Here is an 18,977-nt window from a genome sequence, read left to right on the forward strand (position 1 = left end):
ATGTATGTATGTTTATTCATTTTGAGAGAGAGAGTGAGAGAGCATGAGCAGGGGAGGGGCAGAGAGAGAAATGGAGAGAGAGAATCCCAGGCAGGCTCTGTGCTGTCAGCGAGGAGCCCGAAACAGGGCACGATCCGATGAACCATGAGATCATGACCTGACCTGAAACCAAGAGTCGGACACTCAACCGACTGAGCCACCCAGGTGCCTCTCTGCCCTTTATTTAGCACTCAATAAATATATGAATAAAATCAACCATATGCATATCCATATCCATTAGCAACAAACCCTAATTATGCTTACATTTGCTCCTTTATTTTTATTATCAGTTTCCTAGGATAGAAAATGGGGCATTTATGCTTCAAAATGTGGCATTTATTAAGTGATTGTTATAACCATGGAGTGTAGTTTGTGAAGGAAAAGAAAGCAAATAAAGCACTAAGGATAATTGAATTTGCTCTCTTTCACATTGTGGTGATACTATTAAATATGACAAAGATTGGGAAGAGGAGAGGCTTTTTGGGAAAAAGATATCAGTGGTCAACATTTGCAGTCTAACAATTGATATTAAAGATTATTTTCATTTTGATTTCTTTGTAGTAAAACCATATTTTCGTTTTTCACTATAATTTTTAATGAAAATGCTTCACAGCTTCAGAGACCTGGTATAGAAGATGTTGCTGTGCTAAAGAAAGAACTGGTCCAAGTTCAAACACTAATGGACAACATGACGTTGGAGCGTGAAAAAGAATCTGAAAAACTCAAAGATGAGTGTAAAAAGTTACAAGCAGAATATGCTAACTCAGAGGTAAATAAGTTCAGTGTGCCTAAATGTGATTGTTGTTAACTTGTTTAGTGTATACTGTTGAGTGAAGCCAGCAGTTGAAATTTTTCCAAGCGATCTATCAAAACAATACTTGACTTTCATTTGCCCTGAGTGATATTTGTGTATAGTCAATATAGTCTGAGAGACAATATTTAATTTTGCTTTATAAAGCTAGACATTTAGAGAAGAATGTATAAAAGAGTATTGTCTATTTAATAAATGTACATATTGTGGAGAAATGATTATTTAAAGTTAAATTTGATCCAGGCTAGTCAATAAGTGGTAATTGAGTTTATCTCAGTTTGGTGTAGGGGTAAAGGAAGCATGATTTCATTTTTTTACAATTGTATTATCAATGTTGTTTAGGAAAAATATTTAGGAGAACTTATTTTCTAGTAGGCTTGTTTTTCACTTACCGATTATTGAATTATGTTGTTGAAAGAAATCTTAAAAATCTGTTAGACTAACATTTCACCCAGGACCCTCCTTTGTAGCCTCTCTGATAAGTGATCCCCAACTCCTGGTAGGTGATGTAGGGGTGCATATTTCTTCATAAGTCAGCCATTCCATTGAATTGACATTTGTTTCCCTAGAATTTCCATGCACTGATTCCAGTTCTCCTTAGGAATTACACAGAATAAATTGTTCCTTTTTTCCACATGAGATATTTGGAGACTGTTCATATTTACTCTGAGTTCTTTCTTTTTCAGGATAAACATTTTCAGTTCCTTCTGCCATTTGTCACATGGCTTGACTTTGACCTGTAAATCCTTGATATAATTATGTTAGTATATGGCAAGCTCTAGGATTTTTAGTGAATATATTTGCTTAAAAATGTAGCCTTTGTCTTTTTTACTAAAGTATTATAGAGGATATTGTGTTAACAGTTAACAAAATATTAATAGATATTTGTAGTTCTTAAGCTGCCTTATGTGACATGGACCTCTATTTTTCATATTTTCAGTTTAAGAGGTTGTTATTATAGTAACGTTGCAGTTTGCTTTTCTTAGAGTTTTTAAGCTGGTGATCTTAAAAGCCATTCTATTCATAATTAGTAACATGAGCTATGGAGTATAAATATTATAGATAACCATGTCACCCTTTATTTTACTTCTTCCTGTATCTTTGTAAAGGGGGAATGGTGAACCTTTGTAGGTACAACATGCATAGGCATGTGAAGCTTTATGATGCTTACTTAACACTTTAGACTTTAAAGTTTATGAACTTCAGGTGCAGACTTCCCAAAAGTGATCTTTTTAGCCCAATGACACTTGACCCCACAATTTTTCCAACAATTTTAGGGAGTTCATAAATTTATTGAAGGCAGTTAAAAGCTTTTAATGTGCAGTCAAGGAGATGCTGAATCAAAGAAGTCTCATGAGGAAAAGTCCCATTCAGATAATGTGAAAGTAGAAATGCTTGAATCTGAGTGAATCGAGTCATTTATTTCTGTGTTTTAATAAGAATTACTTTTGATTAAATCTGCCTGTCCACTGGTATTTCTCAAATTTTTAAAAAATTATACTCTCTTTTGGTTAAAAATTCCTTTAATATTATATGAGGTTTCAAATCAAATGTAACAGGTTGACTAAAATTGAATCACAGCAATGGCACTTTTAGAATATATCTCTTTTATTTAAAAAAAATTTTTTTTTTTTTTTTAACGTTTATTTATTTTTGAGACAGAGACAGAGCATGAACAGGGGAGGGGCGGAGAGAGAGGGAGACACAGAATCTGAAACAGGCTCCAGGCTCTGAGCTGTCAGCACAGAGCCCAACGCGGGGCTCGAACTCACGGACCGTGAGATCATGACCTGAGCTGAAGTCGGACGCTTAACCGACCAAGCCACCCAGGCGCCCCTAGAATATATCTCTTTTAAAGTATAATCCTTTCTGACTGTTTCCTGCTGAGAATTGTGGAGTTATACATATACTTGTTATACAAATAGAATTTGAACAGGGAGAATAAATTTATATATTTGCTTGCATTTTGGGAAAAATATATGTGGGAAAATATTTCTGAGTAATATTTAAGAATTACTTTAATATGGAGGATTTTTGTAAATTTGTATTTTTATTCGTGTAGATTGGATTATCTTCTATGTTATGGGAAGACGTCATTTAAGGTGAAAAAGTATAACTAGAGTTATAAGATTTGGGGGAAAAGGATTTGGTGACTTCCCTGTACTGTCCTCCTATCAACAAGAGTAATTGTGGGAAACAATTTTTTTTTTTTCTCTCAAAAAGATGTTTCTGGAAAAGAAGAAAAATGGCATAGAAATTCATTCTTCACATCTTAACTTTTACATTTTCATAAAGGTTTATCTTTTTAAATGTTTTGAAATAAATGTTAAAATAAAGAGATTTGCTGAATAGCACTTAACATTTCATCATCATTTTAGTAAAACAAGGGTAATATTTACTTTCTAGTAGTTAACTAATAGGTGTGTAATGATTGAGACTTCAGATTATGTTGAACAAGTTTAGGAAGTGGTAGCATGAGTCAGAGTAATATTATTATTGGAAACAAGCTCTTAGGTTTTGAGCACCACCAAGTTTTGGATAATATGCCAGGTACTTTAAATATATGGTCTCTTTTGTTTCTTTTAACTGTGTAAATTAAGTATTAAGTTTGTTTTATGTGTAAGGAATCTGAAGCTCGGTGAAGTTAAATAACTTGTTTAAGTTCATGTACCTCATATAAGGAAACTAGGATTGGATCCCAGGTCTCCTCCAAAGCCTCAAGTCTTTTCTGAATCATGTTATCTCTCATTTAGGGTGGTCTGATAATTGCCTTATAAGTAAATTCGTGCTATTAATTTTGACCTAATACTTACTGTTATTACTTTTTATATTTTGCCATATTATATGTTGTAATATTTATATTGAGTACAACTTAAAATACTTTTGAGTTGTTTCACACCATTTTTATATTAAAACAATTAATGTCTAGATATTCCATCTCATTTGTTTATAACAATGTTATAAACCATTTGTTTTTAGCTTGTGCTTACTTTTTAAATATGTGGCATGTATTTTATTAATTTATTAAAATTAAATCCTATTCTTAAATTTGTTGGTGAATTATAGCACTTAATGAAAAACTTACTTTATGTATTTATTACTACTTTACTGAACGTAAATACTGGTATCTGAAACAAAATACACGAACAGGAATTAAAGGAGCTAAAAATGTAATGATTTGTTTGGTATTTCTAATTGAAGCTAAAGACATATGATGTAATATACATTGTTAAGTATGTCCTTATGTTCCATTACATTCATTTAGATATGCCTATGAATTCATTGACAGGTTTTGTTTTGTTTTGTTGTGTTTTTGGTTTAGATATTTTAGAAGGCATATAGAAAAATAATTCATTCTAAAGCATTTGAAAGTACTTTATAAATAGTTATCATCAGAAATTGAGGATTTAAGGGTTAAAATAAGTATTATTTTTAAAAATTTACATTACTGAAAATATCAAAGCTATAATCAACTTACATTTGGTGTGGTCTTTAATGTAAATGGTTTTTTAAGAATTTTATTTGAATTCCAAATAAACTCATTTTAAAAGCTAAAATATTTACAAAGATATGGAATAAAAATGGTTATACTCATGCATAGTTATTAAAGAGTACTTAAATATCTTTTAAAAGTGTACTAATATTAGAGATCAGTTTTAGCAGTATGTTTGGACATTTTTATTATGTGTTCAGTGTGTACTTTTGTCAGTCTTCCACCTTTCATCCATCATTTTATTATTTTTTTTTTTCTGCTTTCTAATGGAGATGCTTAAACTTGAGGTAATGTGTTTTGGGAAGGCTTTTTAATGTTAGTAATACCTTTAATATAGCTCCTTCTGTTGTCAAATGGAAATTTTGTGTTTTAAGGCAATCTCAGAACTTCAAAGATATGCTTATTTTTGTTAATCAAGTGAATTTTCAATCGTTTTTAAATAATTACATACAAATTGTAGTAGAATATTATTAGGACAATAATTATAATTCTAAAACACTAGCAGGATATTTGCTCAAAATATCTCTAATTATTTTTTAATTTAAAATTTTTTCGTAAAAGTCTAACTTGAATTCAGTAACATGGCTTCAAGGAAATGGAGGCTATTTTATCGGGTCTCAGATACTGGGAACAAGTATCTGTTAACTCCTTGGAGACGAATCACTCATTCCTTTAGAGAGTAGTTTTTGAATGCCTAGGGTCAGTAGCTGTTTTAGGTGTGGGGAATACAACAGTGAATAAGACAGAGTACCTGCTCTCATAAAGCTTATAGTCTTTTGTGGAAGCCAGATAATACATGAATAAATCAAATCATGATGGAAAATCAGGTAATAATAAATGCTATAAAGAAAAATAAAGCAGGGTATGTATGGGCAGTAGTGGAGCTGGCAATAATGTATGACAGTTTTAGATAGAATGATCAGGGAAGGTCTTCTGAAGGAGGAATGTGTGAGAAGTAAGCAAGAGGGTGAAGAATTGGGAGTAAGCATTCTCAGGAAGAGGGAGTGCAACTGTAAAGTCTCAAAGCGCAGATGAGTTTGGCCTGTTAAACAGGGAGGAATGTCTTTGTGGCTGGAGTGGAGAGCCATCTTTGTTTGAATTTGACCCATAGTCATATTTGAACAGGGAATGTATTTTCTTGCACATTTTGACTTTTCAATTTGTATATTCCCCCAATACAAACATAATGCATGATCGCTGTAAAACATTGAAATGATTCATGATGTACAACAGAGAAAATGAACCTTATCTGTAGTTCATTCCCCTCCTTCCCCTCTCCATGACTAAAGTATACCTTTTGGTGTAAACTCTTCCCACATCTTTCTTTTTTCCACCCTTGAGTAAACTAAAAAATTTCAAATGGTTGCTTTTAAAAAAATTATAGTTAAAAATATACATATTTGTACAAAGGATAAATGATATACCTAATGTTTAATTCTTTAGGTATTAAAATATAAAGTCATTTATAAGAACATATTTTAAAACTATAAAATATAACAAGATATTGTTGAATATATTTGCTTTACATTTTGCTTGTTTAGTTTTTTCTACATGTCAGAGTTAATCAGCAAGACAGATGTTACTCTTGGCTTACTATATCTTATAAACTTTAATGTGGAATCATGGTTTTTTAATGAAATATACTCCTAATTTGCATCTTAATATGCACTATTATTTCTGTTTATTATGTGTCACTCTGCTAAATCCTTTGATAAGATATTTACAAGCCAAGATTTAAATACAATAATATATCTTCTTTTGTGATAAGTTGGCATCTACGCTAATGATTAAAATAGGGTAACTTAAAATAGCCAAACTGTTCCTAATATTTCTCTGAACATCCATAATGTTACTAACAGAAAATGATCCTGAGATTCAAAGTTATTAGGGATAGCAGTTTGAAATAAACTCCCAATATCAATGAAAATGTTACATGATCAGTTTAAGAAAGAAATTATTAGGATATGCCTTTAACTTGAATATAGTTAAAAATAATGAATATTTAAACATTTCTTTCTTTGAAGCATAGGATATATATGGCATATATTATATACGTGTGTGTGTGTGTGTTGTTATATGTTGAAACACCCTGTTTAGAAGCTGTAACTATAAAGCAATATGACAGATTGCCTGTCAGTATATCAGAATTGGTTTATTTACATGAATGTTTTCCTTAAAAGGTTAGGCCAGGAAGATATCTTAGACATGCTGCTATTTGTAAAAACTTTTTTGAAACCTCTTTTAGTTGACTTTAAACCAGTTTGGAAAACACTCAAAAAACTAGTTTCATCAACTTATGGTTATTAAAATAATATAAGCCCAAGTGTTTAATCATTCAGTTCAATCACTTACCTTCTTTACTAGATGGTTTTCCAAAACTTAAAACCAAAGCACTGTAATAGATGAAGATATACTACCAAAGAGAATCCTTAAAAAAAAAACCAAACAAACAAAAAAGTGCCACACATACTGGAAGGGTTTTTAAGAGAAGAGTAGCAGATCTCTTGGTGTTACTGTCAAAATAAATCAGTAGCCTTCTAAAGTTTCTCCCTTGAAGATGTATTTGTAATATTTGATGTAGATAACTACTCTTGTGTTTATTAAAAATTTTTTTTAATGTCTTCCATAATAAAATTTATTTACTAATAAAGAATATAGACAATGAAAATGTAGCTTTAAGAATGTAAAAAGTGAAGTCAATAAGCTAAATATTAGAAATACAACGTTCTTTTGTTAATTTCACTTGCAAGAAACCATACTTAAAAAGCAGTACTTAGTCTCTCTCTCTGGTCATTGAAGCTTTCATGTATAGGAAGTTTCTGTTTCTGAGACTTTGCTTAATTTTCTCTTACTTTTAAATGATCAAACCTTTGTCTTAATTTCGTTAAGATGCATTAAAGCAAATTCGTGTCCAGCTATTATACCTAGTCATGGAATGACCCAGCTTAATAAAATCATATCTAATAAAACTCTGTATAACTTCTTTGGACAGATACTTTCCATTACAGTCAAAGAGATGATTCGCTACCTTTCCAAGGTGATTCTGTATTGTGTGTTTGTGTTTATTTAACATGTTTTTAAAGTAAAAAGAAAGGCTATCCTGTAGAAGTTGGGATAAAAGGTAGGCAGTAACTTGCATATGTTCTTTAAATTCAGAAGGATTAAAGTACAGAGTTTCAAAGCCAGTAAATTCAGGTTGATAGTTTGATGCTGACTCAGATACATAAAGTAGGATGCCAACTATTCATTTCATTCATTATTAAATAAATGAGGTTAAACATTTTGGATAAATTTTAAAAATTAATTTTCAGTCAAAAATGATGTGGGGTGGCAGTAGGGTGGTAGGAAAAAGAACTAAATTGAAACTTCGAAGTATTATATCAATTTAACAACAACAGTGACAAAAATCTGTGTAACTTTAAAACCTTTGGATACTTCCATTCTCTTTTCCATTTTAGTTCCCTCTAATTTTTTTTTTTCTTTTTTTTTTCTTTTTTTTTTCTTAAGGCCACAATAAGCCAGCTAAGGAGTGAACTTGCCAAAGGCCCCCAGGAAGTTGCTGTATATGTGCAGGAACTACAAAAACTTAAAAGTTCACTCAATGAATTAACACAAAAAAATCAGGTAAGTATTTAAAAACTACACAGAGTGGTGAATTGGTTTTATGTATCTTAAATTTTAATCTCGTGTATGTTATTTATATATTGGCATGAGTACAGTGTGACTTATTACTCTGTTGGTTTTTTTTTTAAGTGTTAAGTACATTCACATTGTTACAGAACCGATCTTCAGAACTCTTTCCATCTTCCAGAACTAAAATTCTATACTCTGAACAACACCCCATTCACCACCACCTTTTGTAGAGGAAAAACACTCCTGTGTGTCTCCTCTACTCTCAGTACTTTACTACACCTTTACTTCTGACACCAGACATATGAGTGTTCCACACATCAGCAGTTCTGTGACACCAGTGGATGACCTACAGTGTAACTCAGTTCTACCACCATTTACTTGGAGATAGTGGGAAATAGTGTCAGATCCCACAGGGGTTTAGCTGCCCCCTCCCCCCACAAATACCAGTTCAAAGTCCAACTTGTTACCTGTACTTCTCACCAAATGGCTGTGGCTGTAAATGGGAGGTTCCCACAACCCTTGCCTTAGATTGGATTAATTTGCTAGAATGACAAACAGAACTCAGAAAAACATTTTACTTACTAGATTAATGATTTATTTTAAAAGATTATAATTCAGGGGGTGCCTGGGTTGCTTAAGCTTCCGACTCTTGATTTTGATTTGGCTTGTGATTTCACAGATCATAAGATGGAGCTCCATGTCAGACTCTGTGCTGACAGAGTGGAGCCTGCTTGGGATTCTCTCTCTTCCTCTCTCTCTGTCCCTACCCCGCACGTGCTCTCTCTCTCTCTCAAAATAAATAAATAAATAAACATTAAAAATAAAAGATTAGAACTCAAGAATAGCTAGATGAAAGAGATCGGTAGAGTAAGATGTATGGGAGAGGTCATGGAGCTCCCACGCTCTCTCTGGGTGCTTTCTATGTGTTCGCCAACCTAGAATCTCCCTAAACCCTGTCCTTGTGGGTTTTTATTGAGGCCTCCTTACAGAGGCATGATTGATTAATTTATTGGCCATTGCTGATTAATTTGACCTCCAGCTCCTGTCCCCTTTCTGAGGTAGGGGGTGGGGTTGAAAATTCCAACCCTTTCATTTTGGTTGGTTCCCATGGCAACCAGCCCCCATCCTTAGGAGCTTTCTAAAAAAAAAAATCACCTCATTAACATAAACTCATTGGTGGTTGAAAGGGAGTTGTTATGACTAACAAAAGACATCTTTGCTACTCTTTTCACTTAGGAAATTGCAAGGGTTTTTGGAGTTCTGTTCCAGAAATGGAGATGAACACCAAATGTATATTTCTTTTTATACGTTACTATCACACCTTTGATGCACAGAGTTTTTGATTTGATGTAATCTAGTGTCTGTTTTTACTTTTGTTGCCAGTGCTTTTGGTGTCATATTTAAGAGATCATTGCCAAATCCAATGTCAGGCAGCTTTTCCCCTGTTTTCTTTTAATGGTTTTATACTTTTAGGTCTTATGTTTAGGTCTTTGATTCATTTTTGAGTTAATTTTTTTTAATAGTGAAAGGTAAGGGTTTAGTTTCCTTCTTTTGCATATAGATAAACAGTTTCTCCTGCACCATTTGTTGAAAAGACTGTGCTTTCCTGTGGTCTTGGCACCCTTGTTAAAAATCATTTGACCATGTATGTGAATGTTTACTTATGGGCTTTCTATTTTTATACCGTTAGTCGATATGTCTGTCTTCATGCTAGTACTCTACTGTTTTGACTACTGTAACTTTGAAAAAAAAATTTTTGTTTTTAATGTTTACTTATTTTTGAGAAAGAGAGAGAGAGGCAGAGCATGAGTGGGGAGGGACACAGAGAGAGAGACACACACAGAATCCAAAGCAGGCTGCCGGCTCTGAGCTGCCAGCACAGAGCCCTACACGGGGTTTGAACCCACAGACCGCGAGATCATGAGTTGAGCCCAAGTCAGACGCTTAACCTCCTGAGCCACCCAGGTGCCTCTGACTACTATAGCCTTCAGTAAGTTTTAAATCAGGGAATGTGAGACCTTCAGCCTTGTTCTTTATTTTGGAATGTTGTTATTTCCCACCTTGTTTCTTTATAGATGAGCAACAGATAATATTAAGTTTGGGGGCAGGGCAAGTATTGGTTAGTACTTTTTTTCTGTGTCTTTACTTTTTTGGTCGTGGGGGAGTAGAGTCACTAAACCCTTATATTCAATGGTATGGTGAATTTGTTGGCTTGCTTTTTAATAAGTTGAACCTAATATTTTGATAAAATATAGCAAAGGAAGAACCAAAGAAAAGAACATGGTAGAGGGGAAAAAGAAGTAAGTATAATTGGTTGGAAATATCAGGCCTCCTGCCAACAGCCAGGCGAATGGGCTTAGAAGCAGATCCTCATCCTCCAGTTCTTTTCAAATCATCAGAGACTGTAGCTCTGCTCTGGCCCACAGCTTACTACAACAGTCTCATGAGAGACCCTGAGGTGTCACCGTCAGCTGAGCTGCTTCTGGATTCCTGACCCTCAGAAATTGTGTGAGATAATAGACACAATTTTAACCTAAGGTTTAGGGTAATTTGTTGCTTGTGCCCTTGGCCAACCTCAAACCTCTTGATCTCAGGAAAGCTGTATATTTTCAAAATTGTTATAGACTCCAAAGAGCTTTTATTTTTGGGGTTATATCTATGGATATTTAGTATATTAGAAATTAAAACATAAATTTAAAAAATATGTGTTTTTAAAACATTAATAAATATTAACAATACTATTTCTTATGAAAGATGACTATTTTCTAAAACAAAAAATAGTGGTGGTGTTTTATATTTTTGCAAACCTCTTTAATGTCTAGCTTAATATTAGGACAGATGGATTCTCACATCTGCTTTTACATTTCATCTGTTGTGATATGGTTGAAGGGTATGAAGAAAATTCAATCTCACATAGGTGTGTAGTTGGGAAGAAAAGGAATCTCTGAATAGCTTTTTTTTTTTTTTTTGGATAATTATAGCTATTTTTATTTGATACTATACCAAAACTAGATAAGGCATAGTTTCTCAATAGCTAGTTACAGTCTAGAATCTGAAACCATATCAATGCTGTTTATATATTTGTAACATTAAATTTATTAGTTGTTTTTTTTTTTGCCTTTTGAGTGGGTTTTATAACATCATGCATTAGTCAGGTGTAAAAATATTGGTTATGCAGATCTTCCAAATATTAACACATTACCTTGTGCAATATAAAAACAGCATCATTTGTCAATATCTCCATCAGTCTCTGAATAGGCTTTAAGTATGAGGAAGTGTCAAGCTCATGGTGATGGATACTAGTTTTCCAAAATTCTGCCCTTCTTTGAAAGCTTGAATTTTATTACTGGAAACAAATAGTATCAATTCTGTTTTCTTACGTGATAGGTTCTTTTCCTACCAAGTATGAGTAATCATAGTTTGTTATTCTTGCCAGTAAAAATGGTGTTTTATGAAAAACAGCAACTAGCTCAGCTTGTAATTTAAGACCATAAATGCTTTTCCATGTGACAGTTCTACTATTGATTGGTATGCAGCAGAAGTGATCTATGCATACTTCTACTTTTTCACATAGATTTTATTTTTCCTTGCTATTACAAATATTGCAGCTGTGAACATTCACATCTAAATCTCATGCATTCGTGCAAAAATTTCTTTGTTATGTCTCCCAAGTGAAATGGCTGGGGTGCAGGCTACACACGTTCAAGTTTAGTACGTGACCTCAATTTTCTGAAGTAATTATATCAGTTTACCGTTGTCCATTTCTCTGTCAACTCTTGATGCTGACTTGATCTTTTTCTGTGGCTTTATGAAAACCTGTCCATCCTCCTCCCCCTTTTGTCTCCTGTCAAGCTATATGTGGAAAACTTCTATATACAATTTAGTTTTATCTTTCTCCCTCAGTTTGATTTTTAATTTCTTAAAAATTGACGTTCTACTTTTTGGAAATTGACCAAGATGTGTACATAAAGTGGATGTTTATGATCAGTGTCATTTATTATATAATTTTGAAGCATTAAACTATTAATAAAGGACATGATTTGACATTGATAGACTGAAATGTATGGTCAGATAATGAAGCACAGATTATATGTATACACACACACGTATTATTAAAAGAAGTACTATGAGAATTTGATAAATAGTATATAGAATCAAGATGATTTAGTGTGGTAAGACTGGAATATGATTGATTAGGGAATAATGGCATCTTCTACTCATCTTAATAATCCTTACATCAGTGTAAGACTTAACAATTTTTTTTCCAAAATGTTTTCCTGGTTAGGATTTGCTTACCAGTTAAAGTTAAGTGCAGAAATGCATCCTTTTCTTATTATCCTTGCTATCTGCCTCTCCCACCTCTCCTCATCCCATGTCCTTGGCAAACTATGATTGCTGACAGTGGTGATATCCACGTGTTTTGAATTTGGAAATCTTTGTATTTGGTCTTAGGAAGACCATTACATGAAATGCCTTGGGCATTTATTATAGGTTATATAGCAGCATCAAGGTGGATAGACAATATTTTAACACATAATGAATGGAAACAATAATTGCTTTTGCACTAATATCAAGGTATCCTCAGTATTAGACCAATGTTTTGTAATTACTGCTTTTGAAAACTTAAAAATAAAAGGGAATATTGAAAAAACTTCCTTCTTAGTTTCAAATAAGAATCATAGTCTGATATTCATTCATTCATTCGTTCATTCATTTATACACTAACATTTAAACACAGTTCTGCAACTCAATTTAATTATTTTTATGTAAATTCTGAACAAAATAATATGCTTAGTTAAAGCTCCTAGTATAGGTCATTGTAAGAGACTGAGTTATTTTTTGGGTTTTACCTCTTATCCTATTTCCATCCTTTTATTGCTTTCCCTTTCCGGTAGTCCTAGTATTAAGGTGCTCATAGTCCAAAGCAAGAGCCAGATGTGACAAGTAGTTCTGTTGTTGTGTATGACCACTATATTTATTGCAGAGTGGTGCACTGAGGAATGGTGTATGTAGTACAGTGGTGGAAGGCATGTTTAAATCCCAGCTTTGCCACTGACTGACTGTGACAGCCTCTCCAAGTTTGTTTCCTTTCCTACCCATTTGCCTCTTAGGAGTGGTATGGGTCTTAAATAAATTAATAGATGTTTAAGTGCTTAGACCAGTGTCTGGCTTTTAGTAAACATCCCAGTCAAGGTTTGTTGTTTTTGTTTTTGTTTTTATTTGGTAAGTGTTGGTGCAGGGTTGGGTCAAGACCAAGGTGGAAGTTTTCCTAACTTACTGCCTAGTAAATCAGCAAATGCTTTTGTAGAAGACAACTGTTTAGCTTAGTCTTCAAGGATGTTAAGGAACATCCTTTCACATGGCAGAGGGGTTGATTGCATTCATTTTGAGAGTTAGATATGCAGAAGGCATGGGAACATGTAAGAGCACAAGAGAATATGAGATGTTGGAGAGCTATAGTAGTTCAATTTGTTTTTTCTCACCAAGCTGTTTTGAAGAACAAATGAGATGCCTGAAACTACTTTGTAAGCTAAAAAAATGCCATCTTTTTGCATTCATTCTCATTACTTGGGCAAGTAATAAGTGAAAACTGGAGTCTAATATAGGGAAATTGTCTCTGTAAGAAAATCTGTTGAGAGCAGTTGGTGAGGAAATCAAGAGGACGGGACAACATTTGGAAGGAAGGAGTTTTGCTTACCCAAAAGATAATTATGTTATGAGTTAGGCTTAACAATCATTTTGGAATTTAAACTTGAATAGAGTGTTTTGGGGGAAGCATGAATTGACTCACTGCGTGTCTAAATTGTGTTGTGACAATTTACTGGACTTGGAATCATAATATATGACTCTGCCACTTGGCCAGGTCATAGAGGTTCTTTGAGTTTTTACTTCCTTATTCAGAAAATGGAGATAATAATGTATCTCATGTTTTGTTTTAAGAATTAATATGGACATGTGAAAGTGCAATTACTATGTTCTTTAATGACTCTCACTATACTTAAATCAGTTTTCAAAAACCATGTATTTGCTATAATATTTTGCTTCAGATTTCATGGGAAGACTGTAGTAAGAATGAAAATTTGTAGTACTAAATATAGTTAGCCTTCTGCATGTAAAAATTATGCAGTGTGAGTGGATTAAGTCTTTTTTTTAGAATATATTTTTTAATTTATTCATTTTGAGAGAGTGTGTGTGTGTGCGTGTGTGCGTGCGCGTGCATGCATTAGTAGGGGAGGGGCAAAGAGAGAGAGATTGAGAATGTCAAGCAGGCTCTGTGCTGTGAGCACAGAGTCCAACTCAGGGCTTGATCCCATGAACTGTGAGATCATGAGCTAAGATCAAGAATTGGTCACTTAACTGACTGAGCCACTCAGGTGCCCCTGGATTAGGTCTTTTAAAAAGAAAGTGGTTGAGGTTCTTTTAAGGAAAATTTAATTATCTCTCATCTGTGCTATAAAGCCTGGTAGCTTCCAATTAATTTTTTAGGACAAGTGAATTTTAAAGTCTACGGTTGTTATGTGCCTTTACTTCTTAAAGGTTGAAGCTGTCTGAGGGGTCATCTGTGTATAAATTGGTGGGAATATTTGGTCACACCATAAGTAAGCCTGTGGAGAAGCCTTGCTAGCTCATTACTAGCCTTCAATTTTTGCAGCATGTTTTAAAATTATATCCTGCCCACATTCTTAGTATATGTGAGCATGGCGGCCTTTATGAAATTCAGTGACTTAGAATTTTCTTTAAAAAGATGCAGCACAGCTTTGAGTGGGGGAGGGAGGATGTCAGGGTCAGGGTGGGGGGAAAATGTAAAAAGATGCAACACAGTTATACATCAATGAATAGCCTTAATTTAACATATGAAGTCCAAAATAAATGTAATTTTCTTAAAACAAAAAAATGTAAAATTACATCCAGAAAGATCTGGAGTTACTAGCCAGTAACACAAAGAAATGTTTATAAAAACATTTTCTTAACAGATAGTTTAACTCAAAAGTTGTTTTCTTCCCTCTAGTCTTTCGACTCTTACTCTTTCTTTGTTTCTGTTGGTTGGCCAAGGCACACATCTCTTCTGGGTGCTCTTCTTACCTTTAAGTTTGTCTCACATCTTGTCTTTTTTACATATACCTATAGCATCTTCTGGACACTGCTTTTCCTGTAGTATATTCCTGCCTGGTAATCTATTTACATTAATGTACCTTTTCTCAGATGGTGTTCAAGAATCTTTACTGCTAACTTTGCTACATTGGTACCTAGATTTATTACTCCCCTTGAGGTAGTAGTGTTTGCACTTTCCGCACATGTATGTTGCTTGTCTCTTGTTCCCTTGTGTCTTTTTATGTAAATTTTTGTGTCTGTTTCAATGACATGGTGTGAGTCATGCATACGTATTATTTAACTCCTATCACCACTTTACTAAGCTCAAACTTTATTTTCAAGTGATTATAATTACTAGTTAGCCCCATCTGACTTTGCTTATTTTATCAAAAAAGAAAAATTATTCACTTCTGACACAGGTTTTGTATTCATTTTTTTAAAAAGCTTATTTATTTATTTTTTGAGAGAGAGAAAAGGAGCGTGGGAGGGGCAGGGCGAGAGGGAGAGAGAGAGAGAAAGAGAGAGAGAGAGAGAGAGAGAAAATCCCAAGCAGGCCCCACACTGTCAGCACAGAGCCCCATGTAGGGCTCAGACTCATGAACCATGAAATCATGACCTGAGCCAAAAACCAAGAGTCTGATGCTTAACCGACTGAGCCACCTAGGCGCCCCTGTATTAATTCATTTTTGTTTGAGAGAGTTATATTTTAACTTTCTTGGAAAAGTTTTTTTTTTCTTTAATGTGTGTATTTCATTTAGATTATTTAGAGACCAGAGGCTTTGATTGTCCTCTACTATTTCTATATTATTCCCTTCTAGCACACTGCATATAAAAAGTGAGTATAATCAACATCCACAGCTTGACTTCTCAGATGCTTGTAGTAGCTTTTTATCCTAGCTATCGTTCTTTTAGCATTGAGTCAGAGTTCTGATTCAGGTCTTATATATAAGTGTGTTGACTTAAAATGTTCTATATTAATTGTAACAACTCCACTGAGACTAGATGTCAACATTTGAATAGGCTAGTTGATCCAGATCTTTAATTGGAGGTGTCATTTTTTTGTATTTTGTACTTGATAGTACTGATTAAAATAATAAAACATAAGGCAAGTAAATTATGTTTAGATCACTATTTTTATACACCTAGAAAGAAATTTGAGTTAATCTTAAACTTGTGACTCATATAAATGGTCTTTATCAAGAAGAGTAAAAATAAAGAATCAGTAGGATCTACATACTAAAGCAGCAAGTGGTATTGTTATGCTAAAGCTCTTATCAGCTATGAAGTTACAACACCTCAGGGCGCCTGGGTGGCTCAGTCAGTTAAGCGTCAGACTTCAGCTCAGGTCACGATCTCGTGGTCCGGTCCGTGAGTTCGAGCCCCGCATCGGGCTCTGGGCTGATGGCTCAGAGCCTGGAGCCTGCTTCGGATTCTGTGTCTCCCTCTCTCTCTCTGCCCCTCCCCCGTTCATGCTCTGTCTCTCTCTGTCTCAAAAATAAATAAACATTAAAAAAAAAATTAAAAAAAAGAAATTACAACACCTCAAATCAATTGCTGTATATTGTTATTCAAAGTAATTTTTGATGATAGAAGGTAGGGTTTTTTTTTAATGTTTATTTATTTTGAGGGACAGAGAGAGAGAGAGAGAATAAGCACATGAACAGGGGAGAGTCAGAGAAAGAAAGGGAAAGAGAATCCTAAGCAGGCTCTGAGCTGATGGTGCAGAGCCTGCTGCAGGGCTCAAGCCCACGAACTGTGAGATCATGACCTGAGCCAAAGTCAAGAGTTAGACACTTAACTGAGTGAGCTACCCAGGCATCTCAATGATAGAAGGTAGTTTTATTACTTAATTCAAATGGGAGAGTATAAATATATTGTATACCCTAAAGAATCTAGTAGATTTTAGTGTTTCATTTTATGTCAAAATTCAGTTGGTAATCCTTGTATTAGTAGAGCTTAGTCAAGTGGGCCAATAATAAAATAAGTTAGTATGTAATAATTTAGTCCTATTTTGGCCAGAATATATTCAGCCAAATGTTTTTTTATATTGCAGTGTGGCTAATTTTAGTGGTATTGTTGTAAAGATAGTTTGAATAATTAGAATAATTAGAAATATTAAGAAAGGAAATTGTTTCATCGATATTTCAGAACTTGACCGAAAAGCTTCGTAAGAAAGAACTGGAGTGTACTCAGTTAGAGGAGAAACATAACGAAGAATGTGTGAGTAAAAAGAATATACAAGCAAGCCTTCATCAAAAAGACCTAGATTGTCAGCAGCTTCAGTCAAGATTATCTGCATCTGAAACCTCCCTGCAGAGAATACAGGCAGAACTAGGTGAAAAGGGGGAAGCTATGCAGAAGCTCAAGGAAGAATTATCAGAAGTAGAGGCCAAGTACCAGCATCTCAAGGCTGAATTTAAACAGCTACAACAACAGAGAGAAGAGAAAGAGCAGCACGGGTTACAACTCCAAAGTGAAATTAATCAAGTAAGAGATGTTACTTTTATTTATTGGAATTCCTCCTGTGGTTTCTTGTGTGCTTGGTAGTTATTTGATCATAATATTGTTCATTAAAAAAAACAGTCATTTGAAAAATTAACTCTTCATTTTCATAACTGGTAGTACTGAATCAGATCTCATTTCCTTTCATTTCAGTTTTCCTTAATGAGAAAAAAATGTTAGCACCCATCATATAGTATTGCTGTGAAGTGTTTATGAATTAATACCTATAAATTGCTTAAGATGGTACCCGGCACAGGGCACTCCGCTTGTATTAGTTACTATAATTAATTCACATCGTTGACTATTCTTTAATTTAAAAATTCTTATGTTTTGTTACTAAATTTTTGAAATATAATTATGGTTAAATCAATAATTTAAACATTAGATATTTTAGTTATTTTAAAGTTTATTTGAGAGATAAATATTTATTTATCACGTGTGTGCACACATGCAGGGGGAGTGGTAGAGAGAGAAGGAGAATCCCAAGCAGACGCTGTGTTAACAGCACAGAGCCTGACTCAGGGCTTGATCCCACGAACTGTGAGATCATGACTTGAGCCAAAACCGAGAGCAGGACACTTAACCAAGTGAGCCACCCAGGCGCCTCGAAATTAGATACATTAAAAGAAAAAACAAATTAGCCCTAATAACTTTTTAGAAGTAAATAATTGTCTATCAGATTAATCAGTAATTTGATTAATGAAAGTTTGACTTTGCCATTAACTTAAATTAAGTTCTGTATTCTTATTATTGCTTATAGATAACATTAAAAATCAGTTGAAGAATGGATATTTGGGAGGCATTAAAGTCCTCAGCCACTTTTTTGATAATATTCACCTATTTTCACTTAAATATTGCAGTGATACTTGTTTTCACGGCATCAGTCCTTCTTTCTTGGCCTGAGATATTTTTCCTGTTCCTCTTCTCCTTGATGACCACATGGCTTACTTCAGTTGTCACTCTTCTATAGAAATCCTTTCCTGTACATTGCCACTTCTCCCACCCTGATCCCCCAGAGATGGCTTAAGCATTACTTACCACAGTACAGTATATTATCATAGTTTATGTGTCTTTCTTCACTGGACTCTGTACTCTTTGGATGCAAAGACCATGTCTTACTCATTTTTTACCTTCACTACCTGGCACATTGCATGTTAATGAGCAGATATTTTAGTGGATAACTTAGATATTTGATGTTCATTTCAGATAAAGAAATTGGGTACTTATGGTTTCTAAAAGACATTATGTTTTAGTTGTTGGGAGATACAGAACTGAAAAAAGAAACAGTACTTACCTTAAATCATTATGTAAATCTTATTGAGGACAAGGCAAGTACTATCCTGTACTAAAGAATGGGAGGATTATAATAAAATGATCCTATATATGATGGGAATTTTGCAGGGTTCC

General features: G+C 34.0%; 1 protein-coding gene across 5 annotated transcripts in view; it reads left to right on the plus strand.

Moving 5' to 3' along the window:
• EEA1 (early endosome antigen 1) overlaps positions 1-18,977 on the plus strand; it is a 114,443-nt gene that overhangs the window by 38,732 nt on the left and 56,734 nt on the right. For 3 of the 5 annotated variants that reach the window (XM_019446419.2, XM_019446421.2, XM_019446423.2), the window contains 4 exons: positions 653-808; positions 4,616-4,630; positions 7,851-7,967; positions 17,217-17,555. In XM_019446419.2, the coding sequence (XP_019301964.1) occupies positions 653-808; positions 4,616-4,630; positions 7,851-7,967; positions 17,217-17,555 (627 nt within the window). The remainder of the gene's footprint in view (positions 1-652; positions 809-4,615; positions 4,631-7,850; positions 7,968-17,216; positions 17,556-18,977) is intronic. The other 2 variants (XM_019446420.2, XM_019446422.2) reach the window with 1 other exon arrangement.

Source organism: Panthera pardus, unplaced genomic scaffold (genome assembly GCF_024362965.1).
Source record: "Panthera pardus isolate Hobbes unplaced genomic scaffold, ASM2436296v1 HiC_scaffold_6, whole genome shotgun sequence".
Taxonomy (NCBI): Eukaryota; Metazoa; Chordata; class Mammalia; order Carnivora; family Felidae; genus Panthera; species Panthera pardus.